The 19,129-nt window shown below is 40.9% G+C and overlaps 1 protein-coding gene across 10 annotated transcripts in view; it reads right to left on the reverse strand.

Moving 5' to 3' along the window:
• The window catches only part of LOC135234192 (MYND-type zinc finger-containing chromatin reader ZMYND8-like), a 21,146-nt gene continuing 2,017 nt past the window's right edge, over positions 1–19,129 (reverse strand). For 4 of the 10 annotated variants that reach the window (XM_064298530.1, XM_064298527.1, XM_064298524.1 and 1 more), the window contains exons 2-22: positions 17,866–18,093; positions 12,318–12,388; positions 11,602–11,756; positions 10,542–10,760; positions 9,642–9,755; positions 8,553–8,615; positions 8,283–8,375; positions 8,076–8,163; positions 7,938–7,993; positions 7,699–7,776; positions 7,388–7,503; positions 6,694–7,172; positions 6,017–6,157; positions 5,694–5,846; positions 5,039–5,563; positions 4,323–4,802; positions 3,892–4,085; positions 3,650–3,730; positions 3,472–3,550; positions 3,096–3,335; positions 1–2,769 (exon numbers count right to left, since the gene is read on the reverse strand). In XM_064298530.1, coding sequence (XP_064154600.1) covers positions 2,597–2,769; positions 3,096–3,335; positions 3,472–3,550; positions 3,650–3,730; positions 3,892–4,085; positions 4,323–4,802; positions 5,039–5,563; positions 5,694–5,846; positions 6,017–6,157; positions 6,694–7,172; positions 7,388–7,503; positions 7,699–7,776; positions 7,938–7,993; positions 8,076–8,163; positions 8,283–8,375; positions 8,553–8,615; positions 9,642–9,755; positions 10,542–10,760; positions 11,602–11,756; positions 12,318–12,388; positions 17,866–17,879 — 3,612 coding nt within the window. In that variant the 5' untranslated portion in view covers positions 17,880–18,093 and the 3' untranslated portion in view covers positions 1–2,596. Of the gene's footprint in view, positions 2,770–3,095; positions 3,336–3,471; positions 3,551–3,649; positions 3,731–3,891; positions 4,086–4,322; positions 4,803–5,038; positions 5,564–5,693; positions 5,847–6,016; positions 6,158–6,693; positions 7,173–7,387; positions 7,504–7,698; positions 7,777–7,937; positions 7,994–8,075; positions 8,164–8,282; positions 8,376–8,552; positions 8,616–9,641; positions 9,756–10,541; positions 10,761–11,601; positions 11,757–12,317; positions 12,389–17,865; positions 18,094–18,208; positions 18,354–18,843; positions 19,076–19,129 lie in introns of those variants that run through there. The other 6 variants (XM_064298526.1, XM_064298529.1, XM_064298534.1 and 3 more) reach the window with 6 other exon arrangements.

Here is a 19,129-nt window from a genome sequence, read left to right on the forward strand (position 1 = left end):
GAAGGTGAAATATACGGTATGTTTAATGAGATCAAAAAACAGCACCTTACAGTATTTACAAAAGATTTTTTTAAAAAGCAATGAGTACCACAAACATCCCCACTCAATAAAAAGAGATCTATACTATACAATGTAGTGTAATGTGTGGATGTATATACAAGTACATGGTCTCACCATCCTCGCCACCAGAGCAGAAGTTCACATTAATATAGGTACATATATCTTTACATAGATCTCTGCTCGTAATGTTAGCTTACACATTTCCCATTACCAGGCACTCATTCACTTACATATGTTATGGCAGGAATAACAATTCTGTATTTGAACATTCAGCACTGATCCGCCAACACAAGGATTAATCACTTCTGTGGGCCGAAATCAAATGCTAGATGTGGATAAATTGACCTTTTGAATTGTTGAATTGAAATATTGTGCCCAGAATGGATAACATGATTTATACGTTATGTTTTTCACAGCCATTGAATTCATCCTCCATTCCAAAAAATACATATATAGCATTTATTGCATTAACAGCATTAATATCATCAAGAACAAGTGTAAGAAATGACATGACCTGCAGAGGGCAGCGAAACGCCCTTTTTTCACTGCTGAACAGTCAATACTGTATTCACAGCCATTTTCTAAAACCTGATAGAGAACAAGAGTAAAGAACAAATGTACCCTCCAAAAGTCAAAGTATCTTTGTAAATACTGTACAGCACACAAGTTATTTTACAAAGCATGATCGCCCGTATGATTTGTAATAATGGTGTCGGTATCACCCACATTAAAAACTATTTTAAAGCAATTTTTTCCTCAAGCGTCATACTGTAACAGTGTTTATTAAAGCGCTCCCTTACTCCAATATTTTACAAGCAGCATTCCACATTACTCTGCTGTCCCAAATGCAATCTTTGCCTCCAGAGAACATGAGGAAAGTTCTGTGTACATTCGTGAGAATAAAGCTCTAGACAAACAGGCTCTTCCAGAGGCCCAGATCTTCATTTCCATTATGTAAACAACAAAATCTGCAAGACAAATTGGCTCAAAATATATACAGTCACCTTTGTTTTCTCTGGACTCCACCCCCCCCCCCCCCTTCTGTTGGCTGGACTGAACCATCTTGTCTTTACTTTAAACTCCATTAACATTAACAGTCAGAATTAAGCAGAGGCCCTAGTCCACGAGATTGACACAGGAAGTCTGAGCGACCAGTTCTATGGGGGCTATAAAACGCACTTTCAAACATAAATGTAAAGAAATGTGACCCCAGGTTCCGGCACTACGTAGTCACAGTTTCAATATATTATATTGGTTATTTTAAGTTATTTATACTGGACTAATAATTCACACTTCTGCCCATTTTATCAACCTTTGAATAGCATAACGTCGAAACACTAATATAGTTATGGCATTGTCTGTGACACCACATTCCTGTATAAATTAAAATAAATAGAAAACTAAAAAGTTAATTTTGGGTCTAAAATGGCCTCTTCTACATAGTCTGTTGTCTGTGCTAGGCCTGTGGCAAGATCTGTGGCAAGTCCTGTGGACAGAAAAGATATGCTGTCTTAGCGATATAAACAGAGTCCATTTCTTGTCTGACCCCCTGTATCTCTAGAATCAAAAGAAAAATGTACATCTCTGTAAACCAGCAGTGTAAACTTGGGAGTGCCAAACGTCTCTGAAGCTTTCGGACTGATCTTTCAAAACACATGAAAAAACTATCCATTAATTGTTAATTGCTTTTGGCTGTTTTTCATTTTATGGATGAGTGGACTAAAATCCTTGAAAACAATGAAAAAAATACAAAAGCACTGATTTATTCAGAAAAGGTAAACAGTCCTCCTTGGAACAAAGGGAAAGGATTCTTACTCTAAGAAGATAGCTATACCAATCTCAGCTCTAGAAGAAGAACATTTTTAAAATAGAAATCCGTTATTCAGAAATCCCTTATCAGCATCATCAGATGCATAAATCAGTACCGTTATTTGGGTTTAAGTGCAACTCTTTAAACGATTTTGCCCAATAGTGCTCACACAGATCTATGAATGTCAACATATCCTTCTCCTCTGCTGTAATAGAAAGGCATTTTAAGACACTCTTTTGCATGCCATTGTATACCATTTCCTCTTTGATGCAGGTAAGTGGGTCTAGCTGAACAAGAGGGGCGAGAGAATTTGAGAACAGAGAACAGAACCTCTCAAACTCGCTAGCCCCTCCAGAGTGGGAACAGAAGACATAAACATCAACACAGGTCTTTGGCTGCACAAATCAGTGATTCGCTTATCCAAGTTTAACGTGTACAGGACGAATTCAGTTTGATTGTAAGTTCAATAGCCTTGTCCACTGGTCCACCTATTCAGTGACTGTCAACGTAACCTTTGGACGTGCTTGTTGGATGAGGCAAAGAAAAGCGAAGGGGGTGAAGTAGTGTGGGGGATGGGAGCGGGATGATTTTCTGGTGATTAATACTGAGATTTAGAGATCGTCTACAGTCTACATTCCCAGACTGGCAAGACAGGAAAGGATGCTTCCCATTCTTATATTTTACATACACGGTTCATCATGGTTAAAAGTCTGTGCCATGTGGCAGTTAGGACACACTGACGGTGGTGCTGTCCTTGCTTTTCTCCACACCAGAATCTTTGCTTGCAGGGGCCGCAGCAGCCTCAGCTGGGGAAGGCTGGGCGCTGCCGGGCTGACCGGGGGGCTTGCTCCCAGCATCCGCAGTCGCTTCTGTCTCAGACTCCTGTTGTGAAGCAGTGGCTGCAAAAACCGGAAATAAATGAAAGTGTTAATATATGACAAGTGCAAATACTTGGGTGTGCGTAATGAGTCCGGTGGGGCTGTGAGTGTTGAGTGCTCACTAGTGTTAACTGACGAGGTGGGGCAGTGTGCATATGTGCCTGCAGGTTTGTGTGTTGGGTTTGTAATTGTTATGAGAGTATCTAGAAGGGTAGGCCAGGGTATACTTTGAAGAGTAGTGAAAGATTCTCTGTAACATGCACTATATAAATAAAATTGGATTGACTGATTGATTGATTGATTGATTACATAAGCATGCCGAAGGTTCAGGTGAATCGTGTTGGTACCTGACTGCGTGCAGGACTTCATGTGCTCAGGCCAGTGGGCTTGCTGGCAGGGGTAGTCACAGTAGCTCGTGTTCCAGCAGCAGTAGAAGATGGCCTCCTTCTTGCAGTTGGCACACCACTGCTTCTTCTTGGTCTCGTCCACAGCCTGCTGCTTCTCCAGCTCCATCTGCTTCTTAACCTCTGCGATGAGACGCTCCCTCTCCTGCTCCAAGCTCTGCCTCATCTCCGCCATAGTGAGCTCTGATATGCGCATGTACACACACACATACACACACACACACACACACACACAGCCAGCCAATGAGTTAATGACTGTTTCTCTGTCGGATCCTTTTTGTTTATCAATGTGCCATAGAAAACTATTAAACACCCATACCAAGATTGTGCTTCATTTCAGATAACTCTTGCTGGTGTAGCCACTGTAATTTTTCAATTTCTATTCTCAAGCGTCGAATCTGCATTAAACAAAAAACAACAAAATTCAGATTTGGTGTAAAGCAGATAGACTGGAAGAGGAGGAGAAGGGAGAACGTAAGGTGCTGACGGGTGCTTACCTCTGCAATTGTGTTTCCTGAGGTGCTTTTAGAGAGATCATTGTAAATCTCAGACATTGTTCCCTTTATTGCATCCATAATCTGAAAGGTGCAATGACAGTCAGGTCAGGATTTCACAATGCCAGGAAGAAAATTGTAACTTTTAAACATTTTAAAAGGCCTCAGCTTTGACTGAGGTCCACATAGTGTTCAATCAGAAAGAAAGAAAAATAAAAATAAAATAAAATAAAAAACTTTCACACCTTGCCGGTATACTTTGCTATGTCTGCTGCTACATCTGCTGAGCCTGTGGTGATCTGGAAGTCACTGGCCATGGAGGAAGAAGAGGGGGCTCCAGCCGGCCCAGGGGTGGAGATCATGGACACTGCCGGAGCTGCAGTCACCAGAGTGACTGACGAAGATGACGTGCTCTGCGGTGCCTCTTTCTGTTGCACTGCTGAAAAGAGTTAAACTATTTTATCATTGGCATGGAGATACCTGCCTTTCAAGAGCACACTGAACCACACATGCACAATAATTTCAATTTTGAAAAATAAAATAGTAAATTAAAGGTAATAAAAAGTCATTAAAATAGAAAATTTAACTTGCCACTAGCCGCTGAAAAACAATTAGCAAAAACATAGACTTGTAGCTGTCTACGGGTTAAAAATGCTAGTTCGGACAGGTGACTTACCTTTCACCGCCTGCCGTGTTTGATACCGTGTGCCAGGGGAGGGTTGCTGCGATGATGAGGACGTGGATGTGGATTGCGACTGCGTATGCGTCTGCGCTTGCTGCTGGGGGCTGCACTGTGTCTGCGCAGCTGGCTGCTGGCTCTGCTGCTGCCGCTGCACCTTCTGCATGTGCCATTTCTGTGAGGACGTCTGGAACTTGTTGGCTGGGTTCCACACCACCGCGCGCTGTACCGCTGGGGCAGTCTCCCGAGGCAGCAGGGGGCGCTGCTTCTTCACGGTGGCAGACGGCACGGCCACTGAAGGAGCTGCTGCACTGGTAGTCGCACCAGGCAGGAGAGTGGAGGTGGTGGTGGCAGCGAAGGACACCACATTGAGAGGGATGGTGATGGAGGACTGAGGGGGGTCTTTGACGCTGGGGGTCGAGGTGGACCCATCACTCACTGGTGGAGCTGCTGCACTGGAGGACGAAGGGGCTTTACCTGCAACACAGAGGTGCAATACATGCATCTTCCATGCCAAATTTGCATTACATGAAGCAAAACAAGCAGTACAAAAGCATAAAGAATTAATTTGGATCTATATAATGTCAACAATGACCTGACCAGGAACCAGGTCTATTGAAGAAAGCACCCAGAGGCATTTGAATAAGTAATCAAGGATCAATTCCTAATACAATATTAAATAAAACACAAAGACTACACAGTCCTTCCCTCACCTTCTAGCTTGGTGACACCAGGGTCCTTGGGTGTGGTGGCAACAGGCAGCTCCTTCTTGTTCTTCTTGCGGTCCCAGCCTGATGAGTCCTCCCGAAGGTCGATGACCAGCTCCCGCTCTGAGTCCGAGTCCATGTCCAGGTCTGCAGAAGCGGCTGTCCCCTCATCCTTGGAGCTGGGCTTCTCCTTCGCCGAGTGCTGGGAGGCTTTGGCCTTTTCAGAGGGCTCTTTGTCAGAGCTGGCACTCAGCTTGTCTTTCGACTGTACTTCTGCACTCGTTTTTTCTGCTGCTGCTGCCCCCACCGTGCCCTCCACATTGCCATCCTTGTCTTCTTGAGAGGGTGTTCTGGTCTTCTTTTTTGATTCCCTCTCAAGCTTTTCTTTGTCGTCGGCCTCATCCTGCCCATTCCTCAGCTTCTGCTCCTCTTCACTCGCATACTCGCTATCACTTGAGTCTGATTTCTCGGAATCCTCTGAGTCACTGGGTTCCACGCCCTTGTACACATCTTCAGAAATCTCATCAATGCCTACTCAGAAACAGAAAAGCATCAATTGAATTTTAATGCGTGCAAAACTAAGACTTGACATGAAAGGAATAATTTGGTGAATGCAACATTATCCAAGCTTCTATGCACAGCTTGTGGCCTGTGCACATACCAAGCTGGGCCTTGCAGCTCTCGATGGTTTTGTCAAGGTTGAGCTGAAAGCGGCTCCTGATTGGTTTCTTTGGGGAGGTCAGGACCACTGAAGCAGACTGCTGCTGCACCGTCTCACTGAGCTCCTTCAGGTCCATCTCCGCTTTACTCCGATCTGAGAACCAAAATCATAATACCATGCTGCATCAGACACAAAGTTCTCTCGGGAGAGTTCTACTTGAACATTAGTTAGGGTGCCAAAATAGTGGCAAGCGTGGCACATGCTGGAGTGTGTAGGAGCAGTATGGTAACAGTTCAGTGCTTTGGTATATGCTGCGCTCTCACCCAGGTTGAGGTTGAGGATGCTCCCAGTGGTGGATGTTCTCTCCTGCTTTGGGATGATGGGCGTGGAGGCTTGGGGAGAAAAGGGTTTGGGGCTGCCCGTTACGCTGCCTGTGTGCCCAGTCTTTGTAGATGCAGGAGATGCTACAACAAAGAGAAAGACAGCATGTAGCAATGTACACCCACATTGTCATTCAGTAGAAAAATTGATTTAAAGAGAAATGTATTAAAATAGAATGAAAGAAACACTGAAATTCTGTGGATGTCAACATCATGCAGTAGACATGATCCAATGGTTGATATATGGGACTACCCCACATATAAGTACAGTTGCTATGATTTATTTTAAAGGTATAGTCTCTGGAACAGCATTTACATTAAATTTGGCGATAAAATTGAATTGAATAACCCTTGTATTTGCATGTTCTGAAATTAACTTTAAGGCAGTCAGTTGTATATTTTAAGTAGGCTAATGTTCATTGTTTGAATTAGCAACATAAGAATTTTCTGACCTGCAAGGCTTTACCTACATAGATGGCAGTAATTAGGGTACATGTCACCATGCAAGTACCGGAACACTTTCAAATGTTTTTTCATCATTTTTCTTTTTAACATCCACAGTGCTTTGTGTTTGGATGGAACGTCTCCTAGTGTCTGCGCACAGTGGCTCTCAGAGGTACCTGTGCAGTCCATGGACTCCTCTCCGGCACTGTAGTGACTGGGTGGAGCCCGGAGGCTTTTCTCAGACGCGTCCTGCTCGATGTCCGAGCCCGTGTGAACGGAGGAGTTGGTGCTCATCGGAGAGCGGGGCATGTCCGTCAGGGAGATCCTTCGGCTCGTCCCCCCCGGCAGCATGCTCTTACCGAGCAGCAGCTTGGGAGAGGCGGTCATGTCGAAGTTGAACTTGATCTTCTCCTGTTTCTCAGGCTTGACGGTTCCTGCGCTGGGGTTGGAGGGGTCCAGCAGCATTTGGAACTGGTTATTGGGAGTGTAGGGTGTCCTGAATGGAGCGTAGTTGAAAACGCCAAACTTCTTGCGAATGTTTTCCACATAGACCTCCATCTCTTGCATGGCACTATTAAATATGCTTTTAGTCTTTTTCACAGAAAAAGGAATCTCTTTAGACATGAGGTAGCAGTTGTTTATTGGGACCCAAGCCCTGAAAGACACAGAGGATAAGCAATCATTCGCCTGTTCAGTAAAATGACAAAGAACGTGGTGAATTTGTTCTATAGACAGAACATAGTGCAAGTGGAAGGAAACCATGCCACGGTGGGAGGCTGCAAGTTACTGCAGTTACAGCTTCAAGCCTTTCACAGTTTTTATAAACCACTAAAGCAGCAAGAATATCAGAATATCAATCACCAGACTTGCCTATCATGCTGCCCAAAAAACCGGGCATCCACTTGTCCATCTTTGTCTCGCAGTGCTTTTGCTGGCCAGAATGGAAACCCCTTCAGCTTAGCCCACACAAGAGGGTGGGGGTGGCTCTAAACGCAGCGATAACACACAAAAAAGAATAATAAAACACAGGAAATCATTTCATACCTACTTATATATAGGAAAACAATGTTGAATATAAGATAAATTCATAGATAAAGTATATGCCTATTTATAGAACATAAAAAGAAGAAATCATCAATGAGTTCATTAACCCAAAAAAAAGACCAAGGCACAATCCTTACACATGGTTCACAAAACCAGTTTTCCCTCTTCTGGCAAGCTGACAGATAGCACTCTGGACACACTTCAATTTCATTCATCTGAAAGATAAAGTTCTCTCTATAATTATGGATATTCCAGTTTCTCTTTTAAGTGTTAAAACAACTGCGTGCACATTATCAGATATCAAAAATTCTATATTTCATAATGTATACATTTAAATAGTCACGTTCAAGAGAGCCTCAAGGCTGCTGACACTCACTTCATGTTCACAGATTTTTACAATGACTTTAGCGGTCGCTGTAAGCTTGTGATTACCTAGGAGAGATGACAAATAAAAAAATGTTTATTTTATTCTATTAGAAATGGATTTAATTTATTTAAATGCTTCATTGCTCACCTCCATTGTATATTATGCAGTTGTGCAAGATCCATTTCATATCTGCTAGAAAAGCTTCTGTACAACCATACATTTTCTTTTTTATGTTCTGCAAGAAAATTAACAAAAACATTTTTGTTAAACTTTGTTTAAGTTTCAGTCAGGCAGTATAAATGTGCTTTTCAAATGAGAAAATAAGAGCTTGTGGTAACAATTTGTTCCCAATACCTTTTCTAATGTACAGAGGTCCATTGGATGGAAAATGTACTCAGCATAATCTGGGTGTTGTTCCAGAGATACAGGTTTCTGAAATGGCTCAGTCTGTTCCAAAGAGTGAGAGAGAACAGAACCACCCAAGAGGATTAAATCAACCAGCTCAGAACGCAGAGTGCACACACTTCATCACCAGCACACTTTGGCTACTCCGCACAGACAGCTTCAATTCTGAACACTCCAGTTATGTTAAGGGATATAGCATAAATATGTCATTTTTTTTACCCAATTAATAGGTTTTCTCTGCTGGGCGGCTGCGTGGGGGGAGAGAGACGAGCGTGCTTGGTCCTGAAAGAGAGCAAGGAGAGCTTTTCCTCACCAGACAAGAGCATTCAGCCCAGCTGTCTGGATAATCAAGAGGTGACAGTCAGAGTCAGTAACAACTACCCACCTGCTACAAGGACGCAGCCACAACCCAATGGCCAACCCAACGGCCTCACTGCCTTTCCTCCCAAACAGGCAATGGCTACTAACCGCCATGTTTGGATTCAGACCTCCACTTCCTTGTCCACAAAAAAGGTACACTTGGACAGAGGGAACGCGGAGGAATGGGGCCAATGGTAGGGGCAGTGGGGATACGTTTCTCTGAGACAACTCTTACAGGTAGAGAAATTTATGCTTTGGGCCATAAAGGGGATATTCACCTCCACTAGTATGAGCATCACAGAACCACAGTATAGGTGAAAGATAGCCCACCCCACAGCAACAAGAACACAAGGTTTAGCAACCATTAGCATCCTTCGTACTGTATATCTATGGAACCTCCCCCCAAACCAGCACGACAGAGATTAAACATCCTACAACAGATAGCCCTTAGCACGGTGGAGTATTCATTAGGCATGGGGTAAAATGTGTACTTGAAAGAAACTGTTTAAATATATTGCTGAAATATTTTGTGTCCAAGTGGATAATAAGTAATAAGTTATCCTGTATGTTGTAATGTTGAATGGCTGTTGGATAAAAAGGATTGTCTGCATCGGCTCTGTATTTGCAAACGGAACTGCCAAAAATAAATACAGGAAGGGACAGTGAGGGCGCAGCTATTTGACTGTGAAAAAAATGATGAATAAGGTTTTAGCCACATGGAGAACTATTAAAAAAAGATTAGGGCTTATCAAGCAAGACCACACAAGGCCATACAGCACTGCCTGTACATAGATAGTCCAAAATGATGGGAAATGGACAGAAAGGCTGGCCATGCATTTTAAAGCATTTAAACATCATCTTCCATTGGCAGTCGGACAGCATTGCCCCAGGCAGACCGTTCACCAATGAAAGGCACAGAGAGCAGGTCACACCGGTTAGGACACTTACCCCTGGCTGTTTCATCTTTTGGAGAGCAAACTTAAGCAGATAAGACAGCTGGTCTATTGTTAGCATCGTCATTGCTTTGCTTTGAGTTTCTATGCACTCCGCAACTGTTATTTTCTGGAAAACAAAAAAGTACAACTTTAACATTTCCTTTCTTCTAACCTTGTCACCATGACCACATTTTTCTGGTTTTCTTTACCCTTTTAACAACGGTTTTATTGTTCAAATTTGTTCAAGGGTGAACATTGAGTACATTAACTTTTCAAGGTGTCTTCACCCAAAAGCCATTGTGCTTTATAATATTGTTACAATTTAAAGACAATTGAGATTAAACTCATACCAAAAACAACAAATCAGATGCACTTATAAAACACCTTTATAAAGAAAAATTTAAACAAAAGAAAATTGTTGTATTGGACACAAAGCATTTGCCTGGTAGGGCCCACTAACTGGGGGCATGCTGCCGGCATTCCACAAAGCACTATCCCTCGTTTTCACTACTGAAATATTAAAATGACTTACAAGCTCTTTAGACATACATTTAAATTGAACACATTTTATCAGAATTATTCAGAGGGATTAAATCCAAGGTATCCCTTATGAAATTCTAGAGGTCCATAACCTCAGAAACAGTCACACAGCCAAGCTCAAAAAAGAAGCCTATCCACGATGATGGATGGCACTCGGTCATGACCAGGCCTCTCTCAGTGGAGCGGTTTCACAGGTCAAGGCCAGTCCTCAGCTCCTACAAAGAGGCCCAGTGCATACTCTGCGTGAGCGGCCATGACACTGTGAAACCAGTCCAAAATCTGAACATCCGGCTCTCCCGGTTCACTGAGATCTCATCTCTCTGGCCTCCTGCACAGCTGAGCGGGTGCCCACCCGGAAGAAGTGAGAGAGTACCTCACACTCGGGACAGAACCAGTCCCCCTCAGGCTCGGCTGCCAGTTTCAGGCACTTTGCGTGGTACACCCGTGGGCAAAGCTCACAGCAGAGAACCTGACCCTCTCGGTGGCACACCCAGCAATAGAAGTCATTCCGTCCATCCTGCGGTACAACATCAACAGGGTCTGTGGTGAGTGGCTGCTTCATATAGTAAAAGGGACCATGTCTTAGTTCTGACTGAAATGCAGGCAAGAAAAAAAGGTTGGGTTTCAAAACACAAGACATTATAAAAGGTGCAGCACAACAAGCAAACAGGCCACAGCACTGAACACTACATAGCGGACACCAAGTACAGACTCCTGTGGTCAATGGGTCAACGTGCAGCTTTGCCTCTGACATCAATGAAAGCAAGAGTCATTTGACAAGAGTTTCCACCACATTGACATCAGGTCAGGCTGTGCTTGGTATACACCATTGCTATCTTGCATGAGACAAGCCTTGTTTTATCCAACTAATGAACACATACCTATACCCTATCATACAAAGCATACACTGTGCATGGCACATGGCAGTTTTAAACTAGTGACTCACTATGTGCATCTTTAATATTTAGGTATAGGAGGCAAGTCATTTTAATTTATATATCTGGCTTTTAAGGACAAACCAGCTCTGTACATGCAAAATAGAATGCGTTCAATATGCATATTTCATTATATATTCGCAGATTAGGTAACATACTTTGAAAGTCAGCTTAGCATTTATAATAAGATCAAATCACTACCTTTAAATAGTTTATTTACTTGCATTCCAAACCATTTTAAGAAAAAAAAAACTATCTGCCAATATTGATTTATTAAATGCAAAAGTTCTCTGTAAGTTTGGGTTTTAAATTTCTCCACATTAGTGGTCAAGTGAGACATAACCAAATTCTCAATATGGTCAGGGAAATGCATAAATCTGAAATCTCAAATGAACAACTTTATTTTATGTTAACGATAACTTCAACTGTTTGAGTGACTTACAGAAAACATGCAAAGTTAAGTCTAATTAGGCAACAGTCCATAGAACATGAAATTACCTGTTCTTTGTTATTACTGTTAACTAAGCCAGGTTTCTTTTTCTTTTTGATAGGACTGGGTGAGGTCTCAGAGGGGGAATGCCCATTGGAAGAGTGTGGTGGGCTGGGCAGCTTTCGTTTTTGAGCTGCCCTTTCTGCCGATCCAGGATCTGAAACTACAACAGGCCAGGGTCACAGATATGCAAGACATTTCCCATAACCCATGCAGAGTTTAAAAACTACAGCTCCCACTTCACCACCAATACAATTACAATGAAACTTTATATAACTACCACATGGCTGTCCCCAGAGTGACAGTGAACTACATTTCCAGTGTTTCTGACTTTCATCGTGATGAGCCGGGGTGACTGCAAAGTGTACATGTAGAAATAACAGGCAGCCCAAATACCACAATATATCAAACTGAAACTACAAGCTCTCAGTGACATGTTTAATATCACAATTTTATGCAACACTTTTTACTCAGTGTTTGTCATTTAGGCTGGATTTTTCAACAGCACCTCCAATGAACAGTACACACCACACAATACAGAAGAATTCAAGGTTTCAACATCACAATGCTGTACCAATGGATAAATATGTATAAATGTATTTCTTCACAGCACTGTATGATTTGTCATGCAGAATCCTATAGAGTTTAAGACAGGCTCTATCATTACAGCTATGGCAGGCCACAGCCCTGAACCTACGCTCTCGTAACACTGTTTTCTACTCACCTTTGGATCGTGTGGAAATGTCCATCCCCTCTACCACATCAGATTCTGTTCTTATCTCTTCTTCAGCCAAACTGCCACAGAACAGAAAGAAAAGAAATCAATCTCCATTCAACTGTGTACCTTAATATATCTGGTATATTACACCATTATATTATACCACTGGGGTGACACCCATTGATGAGACCATTGGGGACGAAGCCCACAATTCACTTTGTCGCCCTGCTCATTCAGTGCAACTCCAGGAGCTTATAATGTACGATCATTCCCATAATATTGTTACAGCGTGCTGTTGAGGGTGATCGAGTTGTCTGCATTTCAAGTGACAATCCATACTGGCCATCAAACTTTTTTGTTGTTTGTTTACCGATAATTAGTCTAACCAACTTTAATTGTAAGTGTCATGCTGTAGTAAGTGTCACTAGAGAGCATCTCCCTAGCAACATGCAGCCTTTCCTATGCTCTGCAGAACAGTGCAGATCCTCCAAGAGTGCAATAAACAGAAAAACTGAACAACAATTGTTTCTCAAGCTGAAAAAGTGAAAATAAACTTTCCTATATAGACAGTTTTATCAATTAATCTAGGAGTCTCCGTTTCAATTTAAAGCTCTTTTATTGTTGAGAGACTGTTGAACATGGTGTTAAAGCAATAATTCGCTAAATCCCTGGCATTCTTATGGAATTAAAATGTCCTCTTCAGAAATATTCATAAAACAGTAGGCTGCAATCTTTCTTCCAGATTCTAATATCACTTCACATATGCAAACCAATAAAATATGCACACGCACATAAACCAACAAACAAAAAAACACCCTAATATCAATTGTTATTTTAGCCTATGAAATGAGTGTAAATAAAAAAGACTATTTGATGACAGCATCCACACCAAATGGGTAAATAAATGCATGAACATGTTGGTTAACTAGTAAACTGCAGAATATTGAAAAATGTGAGTAAATGTGTAAGAAAGGTTACCTATCAACAATAATCAAACTTCTGTACTTCCAATTTGCATGGAGTTGCACATCAAAATAATCTCGTCTTGTTTTTAAATATCACCAAACATAAAGATTACTACTCAGGTTTTAGTACGTTGAAACAAGCATTACCAAATGGAGAAAAGCTTCATTGGACATGTTATTTTTGTTTAATAGTTGGTTTTTCTTTGCTTTGATAAACAATGAATGACAGCATTTGACATTAGCCAAGAAAACAGCCTTTCCTTAGTGACAATCAACTCACTAACAAAACGATGACTTGTTTGTCTCAAGGTTAGAAGTCCTAAATAGACTCACGCTGTGGCTGTTGACTTGAACTTAACTGAAAAACAGGAGACCTTGTGGTCTTCATGCTTTTCCATAAGGGTGTATTGAACAAAATAATTTACTGGGCCACAGAATCTACAACTGCCTCACAGGTTCAGTATTATGAATTCACTTACAGGATATAGGACCCTATCAACACAGGAAAATCACTATTTAAATACAAGCAACAAAAGTTTTCCTGAACTGGATAGTCCTAAAGATCTGTTCACCAAGTGTGCATGTGTTTTACCATGATTCTTCTGCCACTCATAAATATAGGATTAAATAAATCACCATTTAAACATAGGCTCAAACAACATACAAATCAATTCCTTTCAAGCATGGTGAAACAGGGGGCGGTAATGCCTGCTTAAATTACCACAGGATTCTTAAAAGCACAAAAGTTCTCCATCACAAACTGCAAAAAAAAGCATCAGTCATCATTTACTTGAAAAGAAGCCTGCTTTTAATTTTCAAGGTACTTGTAGAAAGGGCATTTGTCTTTTAAACAAATATGCCTGCGTATTTGCCAAACTAGAAAGGCTGGTGTTTAACAGTGGAAGCACTGGGCTCTGAACATCAAAGGTGTGAAACCTAGGGAGAGGCCTGCTGCTGTAACTTAATTGCTCCATTTCTATATTTAAAAATGTCAACGGTACAGAACTGTTGTGCTTTTATGGTGCTCTCGGCAGATGCATAATGGTGCCAAAATACACAATTATTTATTTGCCAGAGCCATGTAAGCACCAAAAAGAAAAAGTACCGTCTATTTTGCTTTCAAAGCAGGTGCCATTTTGAACTAATAAAATTATTTAATAGGCTGAATAAAACATAGAAAATGGATGCAGGCATCATTCAGGAGAGTCAGTGAAGGCAAAGATTTACAGGTTGAAACAAGAATCTTATGTTCAATGTCATTTTGCTACAAAATAGGACCCCTTCAGAACCTACTAGTAGCTACTCAATGGAACAAGAAGATTTTTCACACGAGACAGTGCAAATCAACATTATTAGGGTCAAATTAACAGCAGAGAACTGTGCCTGCACAGGAGAGGACAAGGACTCCTTTTTTTTCTCATCTCCTGCAAAGACTCAGATCTTCCCTGCTAAGTCCCATAGAATGTGTTCCCCTTATTTGAAAAGGAAGGCATGTCTGTGGGTCTTGGAAATACAAAAACAGGACAATGTGAAAAAAATACTTTTTGGGACTCTCAACAGCAGCATTCCTGGAATGGCACAAGAAATTTTCTGGGGAGAACATCGGGCCACTGGAGAAGAGAATTCCCCTATCAATATGCTAATAAACTCCCAGAAGGCTCAAGATAAATTAAAATGTGGTTTTAATGAAAGCCCAAAATAGAGCAACCTGAAGAGAGTGAAGAACAGTACAAAATTGGAGACTCCCATCTGACTGAGCAGTCCAAGAGCAGTATTTAAACAACGCTGACACTGGCACGTCCACACAGACTGATCGGGTTAACAGGACACCCCAAGCCCACACCTAGCAGCTCAGCAGAGCCCATTTCATCAGCCCCGGGCTGGAGGGAAGGAGGGAAACCTAGCACACTGGAATCCAAAATGCCTTTTTGCTATTTAACACATCCCCCCCCCCAAATCTTTCAATGCTGTAGGAATTCTAAAGCCCCCGAATTAGGAATCCATGCATTGTGGCAATAAAATCTATTCTATTTACTGCAAAATGTGAATGTTTTTCCCCTCTGCATCTGAAACATTAAGGTATAAATTAACACATATGAATGCAGGGTTTAAAAAAAAAAAAGATGGGTGAATTCAGGTTTATTGTAGACAAGTTTATTTGTTCTAATCTGGCCATTTTTAGGTCAAGATGGCATTCCACAATGCCAGATCCTCAGATTTCATTTTGTTGATGGATCAACAACCAGCTACGCCAACCAGCAGCCTGTCCACATCGACCATGAGGGCCATTTCTGTGGAAAAGGACAATTCACAACAGAAACATTATGACTCACAGGCCATATTGGCTCTCACGCTTCCTTTTACTGCATATATGCTACACTGACGACCTCAGCAACGACGACTCCACTGAGCCTGACTGAGGCTAAATGCAGAGGAAACCAGTGCCTGTCTATGCCTGTCACATACCTTAGACAAAGATACTACCATCATAATTCTTTTTTTCCAAATAACACATCCTTCAATGCAGAAAATGTACACAGAGCAGCATACCTTGTCTTATTGCACAGAATACACAAGACAATTCTTCAAACTGGCCTTTAAATTTGGCTGGATAGGATGAAACAAAGATGGTTGCAGAATTTTCCAGAAGGGCCTTGCTCTCCCTGCTGCTCCACAGCAATTGTCAATCTTTAACCTCAGCGGTGCCTCCGATTGGTTTGAGTGCTACACCGAGCTGCCTGATTGGCCAGCTCTGCTGTGCCATACAGCTCCACTGCTGCCTTTTCTCTCAGACATTTTGCTGCAATGCAGAGATTTTACAAATAAAACTACCATTTCACCAAAAGAGTTTTTTTTCCTCTTAATGTGCCTTTTAGCAAAAAAGTATGGTTATAGATAGTAATGTACTAAAGTCCATCTGCAGTCTAGCTTAAAATATCCGCCCCCATCCAAAGATAAAATTCACCAGTGTCCCTTTTAAAATCAATCCTTCCACTGTTTACAAATCCAGTGTCCGACCGTGGATAATCTCAAACAGGTATCCAAGGAAAGGGCAATTAAAACTACTTACAAAACAGACATTTAAAAAAGGTCAGGGGTCTTGTTTTTCAATGCAAATTCATGCTTTTTCCAATACAATACATTTTTTCACCATTACTTAAAAATAACATTTGCTTCATTAAAGGGACTAAATTGGGAAATTTACAACCCACAGCAGTGAAACCCATTGCAATGAAAAATATATCGTAAATGTTATTTTAAAAATATATTATGCTATATATATTTATATTTCACTTTGTAAACACATAAACAACATGGGAAAATAAGCTGCACTGATAAAGCGTGTGCATACATGTGTGCATAAAACACAAATACATATCTTAGAATTAATTATCAAATTATAGAATAAACAGCTTTTTGCATTTTAAGATTTATTAAACTTGGAAATGCTATTAATGTTTGATTACATGATAATCTGGATTTGTCATCCTAAAGAGACTACCATTCGTCACCAGCCAAAGAATATCACAGCCAAAATAAATGTATGATACATATTCACTGATCATACATTAATACACAAATAAAAATATAATCTAAATTAACTATGTCTTGCAATTGTGGTGAATGCATTTGGATCCCACAGAATAAAGTTGATGAGAATCAGGCAAACTAACAGAAAAAATGCATGTTTAACACATATGAGTTGGATATTTAAACTGCAAAAAGCAACAATTAACCAAGTGATGGTTCCTATACATGGGACTGATATTTCATAGGTGTATCACACTAGATTCACTTTAGATACTAGCCACAAGTACAACCAACTACTTTCAGCTAAGGTTACAATGAGTTACAATCAAGGAAGCAGAAAGTTAACACCTTAGGCCCCATTCTCAGAAGCCTCTTTCTTTGAGACCCAATTCAATAGTAAATTTCAACATTTATACACAGCTACTTGAAACAGAGATTAGGCTCAATGAAGTCACACCAAAACAAAAAAATAAAATAAAACAGCAGATCTGAAGTCTCCCCTGCAAGTCAAATCAACAGCCAGGACAGCAAGGAGGCCATGTTTTTTTAGGCAACTTGAAAAATGTGGAAAGTGGAAGGAAAAAACATGAGGAGATTTTTACATGTGTCTACCCCCAAATGTAAAATGTATACAGCTTAGTTCGCCACCAGCTTCCCTTGGGATTCCCCACTGTGCTACAATAGCTGTATCTGCTCCCCACCTTCCATTTTCTCTAACCTGGCATGTGGCACAGCCACACAATTATGCAGGCAAACTGCTCACAAATAAATCCCCTTTTCCAGCAGACAGGATCAAGGCAACAGAAAGATTAAGTGTCTAATATTTCTGTTTTGTTCTGAAAATTTCAAAAAGGGTTTAACTTGGTCCTCTTTTACTACAGTATGAAGCCTGGCTGAGCACCCATGTGACCAAAATCACAGGCAGCAGGAGAAAGCCTGCTTTTGCTTTTACCAGTTCTGTGGAGTGAGAGCTCTATTTCCCTCTCTTGAAGAATCAAACTGTATCTGTGCAGTAGATAAACAGTACAGGAAGTAAAAGGAAGTAAAATCAGGCTTACCTCTGTGGATGCATGGCTAACACAGTGTTATGTCAATACTTATAAAACATGGAGGACAGTCTCAGTCCTGAGACAGAAAGGGCTTGGCAGTTCAGCTTGATGATCGGGCCGTCTGATGGAAGCCAGACCCTGAGTGGCCTCTTTTCACAGGCAGGATGTAAAGCCGCAGCGGATTGGCTGAAACATTTCCTGAGTAATTATCTTTGTTCAGCACAGGCAGGAGCAGCTCTGAGTACGTGAAGGGAGAAAAAGAAAAGAGCCTGAGCTAGGCCCAAACCACAAAACACCACATTTAAACATTCCTGCTAGCAAAATAGTAAACTGAACTAAAAGAAATAGTAACTTAGCAGTGTATCCTGTGCTTTCCATTTAGTTTCTTGGTGTACTGTCTGAAATAAAGCACAAAGGACAGGAACAACAAGACTGGCCTGCTGCAGCCTCCATGTTGGAGAGAAGGCCTTTGTCTAAATCCCTCTATTAATTTCAGCCATCTGTAGAGAAGACGTGCGACATTCAGACAAGACCACTCAAACAATTCAAATGGGAACAATTGGAAAATATTCTGCAACTTATTTCTGGAAATCAGCAGGGGATTGTTATATACTCAAAAAACAATTTAAAAATCTTAAATATACAATAAAATAAAAAAAATGAATACAAAAGGCCTACATAAAACTGTATTTTAAAAGTGCACAAATATGCATTATAAGTTCAAATTATAAATTTCTAAGAAAAATAAATTCAAATAAATTTAAAAACCTTGCTCACCATTTGAAGGTATTAAACACCTAGCATGTCAGTTCTACAAATTATGGAAGCAATTTATTTATTCACTGTATTGAACAAAATTTGTGAAAACATACTGTATAAATTTATGTTAATATCAGCTACAAATTAAATTAAGACAAAGGATACCCTTCTATCTTTTGTCTGCCTTTCTATTAAATCATGGGATAATATTCTAAAAATTATACAAACCCAGTAAATGATCATGAAAGAACATGCAAGCCTAAAGTGCCATCCAAAGGTAACAACGAACTACAACAGTTTTCGGTGTGTGGGCGTTTGTATTCCGCATTCCTTTTTCTTCTGCCCCTTGAAAGATTCAAATTCAGCTTTCAGCCTATACAATGTTGGAGTCTGATCTTTTGTATTCTGTGCTTTGTGTGGAGCCTAAATTATTCAAAATACCAAGTTAACACCTTCACACCATTGTTGTCTCAGCCAGAGGTGGCTTGAATAGAAGATGGTATCATTTAACTGG

Source organism: Anguilla rostrata, chromosome 11 (genome assembly GCF_018555375.3).
Source record: "Anguilla rostrata isolate EN2019 chromosome 11, ASM1855537v3, whole genome shotgun sequence".
NCBI classification, from domain to species: Eukaryota; Metazoa; Chordata; class Actinopteri; order Anguilliformes; family Anguillidae; genus Anguilla; species Anguilla rostrata.